Below are 11,081 nucleotides of genomic sequence, written 5' to 3' on the forward strand. Positions count from 1 at the left end.
AGGGGCTATGGTTCACAGTGGTGTAGGGGCTATGGTTCACACTGGTGTGGGGGCTATGGTTCACACTGGTGTAGGGGCTATGGTTCACACTGGTGTAGGGGCTATGGTTCACACTGGTGTAGGGGCTATGGTTCACACTGGTGTGGGGGCTATGGTTCACACTGGTGTAGGGGCTATGGTTCACACTGGTGTAGGGGCTATGGTTCACACTGGTGTAGGGGCTATGGTTCACACTGGTGTAGGGGCTATGGTTCACACTGGTGTAGGGGCTATGGTTCACACTGGTGTAGGGGCTATGGTTCACACTGGTGTAGGGGCTATGGTTCACACTGGTGTAGGGGCTATGGTTCACACTGGTGTGGGGGCTATGGTTCACACTGGTGTAGGGGCTATGACTCACAGTGGTGTAGGGGCTATGACTCACAGTGGTGTAGGGGCTATGACTCACAGTGGTGTAGGGGCTATGGCTCACGGTGATGTAGGGACCGAGGTTGACGCTGGCAGAACTGCTCTCACCCGCACTAGCAGCGCCGCCGCCCTGAAGCTCATCTTGGCGACGGACTCGCGCTTGCGCCGCGTGGGCAAGCGGCCGATGGCGGAGCGCGAGCTGGTGAACGAGGCGTGGGAAATGCCTCCCGGCGTGCGGGGCGACAGCGGGGTGCGCGGGGTGAACGGGACGTGCAGGCCCTCCGACTCCGCGTCCGGCGCTCGGAACTGACGGCCTCTCGCCAGCGGGTCCACCACCTGTGGGGGGGCGTCACGTTTGGTTGGCGGCAAAGTCGAGGCCGAGTCGACCTAGGGGAGGCCCGGGACCGGTTCGGACAATCGCCGAGCCGAGAGTGGGAACCGAAAACGCGCGTCGTAGGGTTTCGCGGCGCAGCGCCAGCTAACCACCGTGGACAAAGATGCGAAGATCCGTCGTAGAGAGCCTGAACAGACCGTTGGGGGCAAGTGCCGTTAGAGACCAGCACTAGGGTCACGCTCACTCACCCCCTTGTTGTCCTTGCCCCTCCAATGAGAACGGTTGGCTACGTATGGCGCGAAGGAACTTCAACACACACGCGCAGTGGCATAGCGCTGGCTGCTGACGGAAAAGGGTAACTGCGGTGTACGGCTGTACCCACGTCAGCAGGCCACGATCTCGACGACAGGGGGACATCTCAAGGGGAAAGGTCACGGAAGGGGCCCATCGGGAAGCCCCGGGAACCCGCTAGAAGGTTCCAGAAAGGGGGCGTGTCCGAGGGCGGAGCCACACAAAGACCCATGGACTCACACAGAGACCCATAGACTCACACAGAGACCCATAGACTCACACAGAGACCCATAGACTCACACAGAGACCCATACACTCACGCAGAGTACCATAGACTCACACAGAGACCCATAGACTCACGCAGAGACCCATAGACTCACACAGAGACCCATAGACTCACACAGAGACCCATAGAGACACATAGACTCACACAGAGACCCATAGACTCAGAGACCCATAGACGCACACAGAGACCCATATAGTCACACAGAGACTCATAGACTCACACAGAGACACATAGACTCACTACAGAGATCCATAGACTCACAGAAAGACCCACAGAATCACACAGAGACCCATAAAATCACACAGAGGCCCATAGAATCACACAGAGACCCATAGACTCACACAGAGACCCATAGACTCACACAGAGACCCATACACTCACACAGAGACCCATAGACTCACACAGAGACCCATACACTCACACCGAGACCCATAGACTCACACAGAGACCCATAGACTCACACAGAGACCCATACACTCACGCAGAGACCCATAGACTCACTCAGAGACCCATAGACTCACACAGAGACCCATAGACTCACACAGAGACCCATAGACTCACACAGAGACCCATACACTCACGCAGAGACCCATAGACTCACACAGAGACCCATACACTCACACCGAGACCCATAGACTCACACAGAGACCCATAGACTCACAGAGACACATAGACTCACACAGAGACCCATAGACTCAGAGACCCATAGACGCACACAGAGACCCATATAGTCACACAAAGACTCATAGACTCACACAGAGACACATAGACTCACTACAGAGATCCATAGACTCACAGAAAGACCCACAGTATCACACAGAGACCCATAGACTCACAGAGACCGATAGACTCACAGAGACCCATAGAATCACACAGAGACCCACAGACTCACACAGAGACCCATAGACTCACGCAGAGACCCATAGACTCACACAGAGACCCATAGACTCACACAGAGACCCATAGACTCACACAGAGACCAATAGACTCACACAGAGACCCATAACATCACACAGAGACCCATAGACTCACACAGAGACCCATAGACTCACACAGAGACCCATAGACTCACACAGAGACCCATAGACTCACACAGAGACCAATAGACTCACACAGAGACCCATAACATCACACAGAGACCCATAGACTCACACAGAGACCCATAGACTCACACAGAGACCCATAGACTCACACAGAGACCCATAGACTCCCACAGAGACCCATAGACTCACACAGAGACCCATAACATCACACAAAGACCCATAGACTCACTACAGAGACCCATAGACTCACTACAGAGACCCATAGACTCACAACAGAGACCCGTAGACTTATACAGAGACCCATAGACTCACGCAGAGACCCATAACATCACACAGAGACCCGTAGACTCACACAGAGACCCACAGACTCACGCAGAGACCCATAGACTCACACAGAGACCCATAACATCACACAGAGACCCATAGACTCACGCAGAGACCCATAGACTCACTACAGAGACCCATAGACTCACTACAGAGACCCACAGACTCACGCAGAGACCCGTAGACTTATACAGAGACCCACAGACTCACACAGAGACCCATACACTCACGCAGAGACCCATAGACTCACACAGAGACCCATACACTCACACCGAGACCCATAGACTCACACAGAGACCCATAGACTCACAGAGACACATAGACTCACACAGAGACCCATAGACTCAGAGACCCATAGACGCACACAGAGACCCATATAGTCACACAAAGACTCATAGACTCACACAGAGACACATAGACTCACTACAGAGATCCATAGACTCACAGAAAGACCCACAGAATCACACAGAGACCCATAGACTCACAGATACCCATAGAATCACACAGAGACCCATAGACTCACACAGAGACCCATAGACTCACACAGAGAGCCATAGACTCACACAGAGACCCGTAGACTTATACAGAGACCCATAGACTCACACAGAGACCCATAGACTAGCACAGAGACCCGTAGACTCACACAGAGACCCACAGACTCACTACAGAGACCCATAGACTCACTACAGAGACCCGTAGACTCACGCAGAGACCCATAGACTCACTACAGAGACCCATAGACTCACGCAGAGACCCGTAGACTCACTACAGAGACCCGTAGACTCACGCAGAGACCCATAGACTCACTACAGAGACCCGTAGACTCACGCAGAGACCCATAGACTCACTACAGAGACCCATAGACTCACGCAGAGACCCGTAGACTCACTACAGAGACCCGTAGACTCACGCAGAGACCCATAGACTCACTACAGAGACCCGTAGACTCACACAGAGACCCACAGACTCACTACAGAGACCCATAGACTCACTACAGAGACCCGTAGACTCACGCAGAGACCCGTAGACTCACACAGAGACCCACAGACTCACGCAGAGACCCATAGACTCACGCATAGACCCATAACATCACACAGAGACCCGTAGACTTATACAGAGACCCGTAGACTCACACAGAGACCCATAACATCACGCAGAGACCCACAATTTGACATCCTCCCCCCGCACCTCTGATTAGCACGCGTACGCACCCTGTGCATCCGCTGCATCTGCTGCGCGGGAACTTCCATGCCGCCGAAGGAGCCCAGCTCGCTCCCGCTCGGCTGCTCCAGGTCGCGCAGCACCTCGGGCTTGAGGCGTCCGTAGCGCTGGCTGCAGTGGCGGAGGCTCCGCTGGTGCCAGCGCTGCTGGCGCGACACAGGGCCGCCCTCCTTGTCCACCCCGAACCACACGGCCGTCCCCCTGCGGCACGCCGATGCCGGTCAGCGATTCAATCTCTCCCCGAGCCGAGCGGGGCAAACTAAAGCAAAACTCTAGACCGTTTGTTTCGGTAAGGTCACGTGGAAGGGAAATGTTAAAAGAATAAAAATGAAACAAAAAAAATTCTCAGAAAATTTTGGGAAAATTTTCTTGCTGTGGTTGTCACACCAGATGATGATTGCTTGCTTTGCAATCGAAACGTCGTGAGAATGTTATTGTTTTATATTTTTATTATTTTATTATTTCCCTTCTACGTGACCTTACCGAAAGAACCAAGAAGATGGCTCCACATTTCGCAAGCGTTCTCGACGAGAACGCTCGGGAACCAGGGGTCCCCTGGTTTTTCCCCGACATTTAGAATCGACGTGCGCTCAGAGCAGAGGTCGCAACCGGGTACCCGATACCCGTACCCAGCCGACCCTGGTGCGGCCGGGTACGGGTAGGCCATGAGTCACTGGTGAGTCACCGTTTGTCACTCATTTCCCAACGTCTTGTCTCTTCTCACAATTCAAGTGCCTAGAATCAACCCACCCGCGCCTGCAACATGGTTCATCCCAGAGGTCGCAATCGGGTAACCGTAACCTACCCGATACCCGGCCGGGTACGGGTAGGGTACGGGTAGCCGGGTATCGGGTAAGGTACGGGTACCCGTTTGCGACCCTGGTGTGGCCGGGTACGGGTAAGGAATCAAAACCCGTTTGCGACCTCTGGCTCGGAGTTATGTGGCTGCTATAAATCTGCACGCGATGACAAGCCACTTCGTTGAGCTATCGTTGATGATCGCCAAGTCCCTTTAGAAAAACAGCTACGTAGATCAGCGGGCCTTGCCTGGTTCAAAAAAGAAAATGCGCTAACCTCTGCTGCTGTAAATGTGAAGTATTGGAAAATGACGGCAGGAAACTCCTTGACGGGAACACACTTCTTTTATTAAATCTTGACTTGTAACAATACAATGCGTGGCCTCTCTTCTTCACAATGCGGTCACCATACAACGGTACAACTCGTGACCTCTTCTCTCCGCCTTACGCTTCTCTTGACTCTCTTAGATTCTGTGCTGCTGGCTCTCTGTGCCTCGTGTAGACTCCGCGCCTCGGCTACACTCTTCTCTCGTCTCGTGTAGACTCTGCGCCTCTGCTACACTCTCCACTCGCCTCGTGTAGACTTTGCATCTCTCTCTGGCTACACCGTATGCATACTCGGCTCGTGTAGACCTTTCTCTCTCTCTGGCTACACCGTATGCATACTCGGCTCGTGTAGACCTTCCTCTCTCTCTGGCTACACACTATACATCACTCAGCTCGTGTAGACCGTTCTCTCTCTCTGGCTACACACTATACATTACTCAGCTCGTGTAGATTGTTCTCTCTCTCTGGCTACACACTATACATTACTCAGCTCGTGTAGACCGTTCTCTCTCTCTGGCTACACACTATACATTACTCAGCTCGTGTAGACCGTTCTCTCTCTCTGGCTACACACTATACATTACTCAGCTCGTGTAGACCGTTCTCTCTCTCTGGCTACACACTTATACCTTACTCTCCTCTACTCTCCATTACTCTCCTCTCCGGGCTCTATCTCTGCACCTTCGTCTTCATTCTTAGATGGTTCCACTTCTGCCCCCTGCTCCTCTGTGCATCACCTTATATACCCCTTCTTCCCGGGAGACGGAGCGGATGCGGACCTCAACGTCGGCACCGCTCCTCAGTTACCCAATCCCCACGCGCTATCCCTACGATCCGGTTCCGCTCAGCGCGTGTTTCCACTCCCCGACCAATCACACCGCGCTGCTACCCGATCACTCCCTCTGGGCGCGTCACCGGCACACAGCCAATCAGCAGCACTACCCCCACCCGCGCACTGACGCCTGCTCCTCCCCGTCAGCGCGCGTCACCACACACACACCCGTACATACGCGCTGGCACACGACATATACACCCAGCGCGTATCGCCACTACAAATGCACTAACCTCTGCTGCTGTAACTTACGTGGTTGTTTAGTTACTGCAGCTACATACTATTAACATTCCTTCCCTTTATTAATGCTACCCCTATCCCCTCCCTTTGATGCTGCTAATCCTGCATAATGCACGGGCATAATATGACTTTAAACCCCCCGCCCACCTCCTACGCATTTCACAAGTAGTACTAATCACATACCTGCATTTCCCATAAATATGCTAAATTCCTCTTGATATGCAAATTATTTTGTCAAGGCGCTCTTCCCCTTCCAACCCAACTTAAATAGACGCTCCAAGCGTGGTGGTGTTTCATTCAGACGCTGTCTCCCCGACAGACCTGTTATTCACCAGAGGACGGCTGCTTGCGTTGTGGCCGAAACGTCGTGAGAATTATTTTATTGTGTTTTATTTTTATTATTTAATTATGTTTTATTTTTATTATTTTATTATTTCCCTTCTACGTGACTTTACCGAAAGAGCCAAGAAAAAAGAAACTGCGCTTAGAGTTTGGAGTTGCCACAAGACAGCCGGCACCCCGCGAGCGCGACAGACGAGCGGATGTCCGGGAGAAGGAATCGGACGGCACCTTCGGATGGACTGAGCCAGGGAGGCCTGTCTCTGGAAGGGGCCATGGCGTGGGCGCGATGGCTCCGGCGGGGATAAGGGTCCTCCCGGTCCGGTCGGTACGCTCACGCTCCGGTGGTACAGCCCCGACGACCCCTGCAGAGGCTGAGCACAGACACAGACACGGGGTTACCGAGACAGGCATGACAACACACACGCGCACACAAAGACGTAGCTCATGATAGACTACACACGCAGACACGGGGTTAATGAGACAGACAATACACAGACATAGTTCATGATAGACTACACACACAGACATAGATACGGGTTAATGAGACAGACAATACACACAGACATAGTTCATGATAGACTACACACACGGACATAGACACGGGGTTAATGAGACAGACAACACACACACACACAGAGACAGCTCATGATTTTACTGGTAGGAACCACCTGGTTCCACCAGCCCACAGGGGATTATTGTGTCCGTCCGTCCATCGTGCATCCAAAAATGGGAGGGGTGGGGCTGGGTGGAGAGGGGAGGGTGGGGAGGGGCAGGGTGGGGAGGGTGGGGCTGGGTGGGGAGTGGGAGGGGTGGGGAGTGGGAGGGGTGGGGCTGGGTGGGGAGGGGCTGGTCACCCCGTGGTGCCCTTATAAAACTCAACGTTTAACCTACTCACGCCGGCTTGTGCCCGCCCTCACAGTCGGCCATATTTGCGGAATACACCACGCCGCCGTTGACCCTGGCCATTGACCGAGCAACCCAACGTTCCTACCAGCTCCCTCCGCAGGAATGTGTTTTGATCAGGAAAGGCCCGCTGAGCTACATGGTAGCTCTTTTTCAGAAGCGACCGGGTCTACACATATGATAGCTCAACGAAGTGGCTTATCATGTTGAAATTACAGCAGCCAAATCCTCTAAACCCGTGTTTCTAAACGTGGAGGGGAAACACCGGAGGACCCGGAGAGAAATCCGCACGACTACCGGGATCACACGCAACTCCAGATATACAGCAGCAGGCGTCTGGGTCGGGATCTAACCCACAACCTCCTGTACACCAGGCGAGGTAGTCAACATCTCCTAGCCACCATGATGATGATGAGAGAGAGAGACACGCAAACTCCAAATATACAGCAGCAGGCATCAGGGTCGGGATCGAACCCACGACCTCCTGTATACCAGGCGAGGTAGTTAACATTTCCTAGCCACCGTGATGATGATGAGAGAGAGAGACACGCAAACTCCAAATATACAGCAGCAGGCGTCTGGGTCGGGATCGAACCCACGACCTCCTGTACACCAGGCGAGGTAGTTAACATCTCCTAGCCACCGTGATGATGATGAGAGAGACACGCAAACTCCAGATATACAGCAGCAGGCGTCTGGGTCGGGATCGAACCCACGACCTCCCGAATACCAGGCGAGGGAGTTAACATCTCACCACCATGGCGCCCCATGATAGACTACACAAGCATACATAGACACCAGTGGGAATCGAACTCGGGTCGCCAGATTCGCAGCACATCGCGCGAGCCTACGCTGCCGCTCCCCACAGAAAACAAACGCAAGACATGCGGCTAATGGTAACGACATGGACATGGTGCCCATGACACGGACAACACCGCACATGGTCACAGCGTTCGTAGCAAAAAAAAAACACAGGCAGAGTATTCGCAGCTGGGGCACAAAGACAGAGATGAATGGCTACCGAAATAGGCAAATATATTGACACGAGGCATGGCCACAGACACAAAGACAATGGTACAGACATGGCCCACCTTATAGGGGTGAAATTACGATTTAAAGATTTCGTGACTGCAGAAATTCATCTTCTTGGTTCTTTCGGTAAAGTCGCGTAGAAGGGAAGTAATAAAATAATATAAATATAAAACAATAAAAATTCTCACGACGTTTCGACTGCAACACAAGCAATCATCATCAGGTGTGAAAACCACAGCAAGAAAATGTTTCCAAAAATTTCTGAGAATTTTATTGTTTGATTTTTATTATTTCCCTTCTACGTGACCTTACCGAACAGTCACGTCGAAGGGAAATAATAAAATACTAAAAATAAAACATAACAAAATACAATTCTCACGACGTTTCGGCCACAACGCAAGCAGCCGTCCTCAGGGGGAAGAACAGGTCTGTCGGAAAGACAGCGAACAGGTCTGTCGGAAAGACAGCGTCTGAATGAGGTGAGTTTGATCGATTGGTTTTATTTGTTAACGGCCGTTTTACAAGAATTTCCCGCTGAGGACTTCCGTGAAAAATAAATGAAGGAAGTTACAGCCAAAACATTTGTGACATCCCCCATAGACGCTTGAGTGAGCGCAGCCCACGCACCCCGACCGCTCTCCGTCAAGATTCCCCGAAACTTCACAAACGCCCACGACAGAAACTCTGATTCGCTCGGGAGTTTCGTAACAAAACAAAAGAAAAAATCTTAACATAAACAGAGATTGTCACGTTGCTTCGATGTCACAACATGCTCTGGGTGCTGGTATGCTGAGGAAGAGCGGGGGGATGACCAACTCCAAACACGTGGTTCCAGACATTACACGCATACGTTCAGAACCCAAAACACGCTTTCACAATCCTGATAGCACAACACAACTAACTCACGAACCAACCAAACTTTACAAGCGCCCACGGGAACAACCATCATTCGCTCGGAAGTTATGAGAAATAATACCATCGGAGGTCAAAACTTACGACATTGCTCCGATGTCGTAACACGTTGTCGCAATCAAATCTGTAAATGTGCGGCGCGCTACGGTGGATAGGAGATGTTAACTACCTCGCCTGGTATACAGGAGGTCGTGGGTTCGATTAGCATGAGAGATGTTGATTACCTCGCCTGGTATGGAGGAGGTCGTGGGTTCGATTAGCATGAGAGATGTTGACTACCTCGCCTGGTATACAGGTCGTGGGTTCGATTAGCATGAGAGATGTTGACTACCTCGCCTGGTATACAGGAGGTCGTGGGTTCAATTAGCATGAGAGATGTTGACTACCTCGCCTGGTCTACAGGAGGTCGTGGGTTCGATTAGCATGAGAGATGTTGACTACCTCGCCTGGTATACAGGAAGTCGTGGGTTCGATTAGCATGAGAGATGTTGACTACCTCGCCTGGTATACAGGAGGTCGTGGGTTTGATTAGCATGAGAGATGTTGACTACCTCGCCTGGTATACAGGAGGTCGTGGGTTCAATTAGCATGAGAGATGTTAACTACCTCGCCTGGTCTACAGGAGGTCGTGGGTTCCATCACAGACATTGGGAGATGTTGACTACCTCGCCTGGTCTACAGGAGGTCGTGGGTTCCATCACAGACACTGGGAGATGTTGACTACCTCGCCTGGTCTACATGAGGTCGTGGGTTCCATCACAGACATTGGGAGATGTTGACTACCTCGCCTGGTCTACAGGAGGTCGTGGGTTCCATCACAGACATTGAGAGATGTTGACTACCTCGCCTGGCCTACAGGAGGTCGTGGATTCGATCTCCAGATCCTGGGAGATGTTGACCACCTCGCCTGGTCTACAGGAGGTCGTGGGTTCCATCCCAGACACTGGGAGATGTTGACCACTTCGCCTGGTATACAGGAGGTCGTGAGTTTGATCGAAACCCTGACACCGGCTGTACATGTGGAGTTTGCGTGTTCTCCCTGTGATCGTGTGGAATTCTCTCAGGTTTTCTCCGGTTTTTTCCACTGCATTGAGAAATCAGCATGCCTTTTAAGGATGTGGCCGCTATACTCTTTGATTCTTTAGGTAAAGTCACGTAGGTAGAAAAACAAAACAAAATAATACGTCACGACGTTTCGATCGCAACACAAGCGGTCGTCCCCGGGCGGAAAAAAATATCCAGCAGCGAAACAGCTGAACGAGCGAGAGAGCTGTTACAACAAGACGCTATATATGTGGCGATGGGCAAGCAAGCGGGGTCTGAGCTGGTTAATAACGCTTTAATTTCGCTATACAGTAATCCCTCGCCACTTCGCGGTTCAAGTTTCGCGGCCTCAGTGCATCGCGGATTTTTCGAACTGATTTAAAGGCCTCATTATACCTGTGCAGTAACACCATCATCATCATCATTCATCATCACGTTCATCGAACTGCACACAGGTCTGTCATCGTCGTCATTGTCATCGTCATCGTCGTCATTACTGGAGTCAAGTCTCAAGATACTACTGTCATTGGTGAGTGTAGAACACCATGATACGTATCGTATGAGAGAGAGTGAATGTATAATATTAAAGTTTTATAATTAAATAGATTTAAGTAAAATATATAAAGTATAAATATACATATTTTAAACATTCTGGTACCCACACACACATATACGGAAATTCCTATGGGGCCAATCCTACTTCGCAGATTTTCACCTTTCGCGACGGGGTTCCGGTCCCCATTAA

General features: G+C 51.6%; 1 protein-coding gene across 1 annotated transcript in view; it reads right to left on the minus strand.

Moving 5' to 3' along the window:
* Window positions 1–11,081, minus strand: part of LOC144736017 (inactive rhomboid protein 1-like) — a 58,509-nt gene that overhangs the window by 28,684 nt on the left and 18,744 nt on the right. Inside the window, exons 3-5 of the mRNA XM_078618648.1 lie at window positions 6,674–6,816; window positions 3,898–4,108; window positions 517–744 (exon numbers count right to left, since the gene is read on the minus strand). Of these exons, the coding sequence (XP_078474774.1) occupies window positions 517–744; window positions 3,898–4,108; window positions 6,674–6,816 (582 nt within the window). The remainder of the gene's footprint in view (window positions 1–516; window positions 745–3,897; window positions 4,109–6,673; window positions 6,817–11,081) is intronic.

Source organism: Lampetra planeri, chromosome 58 (genome assembly GCF_965212315.1).
Source record: "Lampetra planeri chromosome 58, kcLamPlan1.2.h2, whole genome shotgun sequence".
NCBI lineage: Eukaryota > Metazoa > Chordata > Hyperoartia > Petromyzontiformes > Petromyzontidae > Lampetra > Lampetra planeri.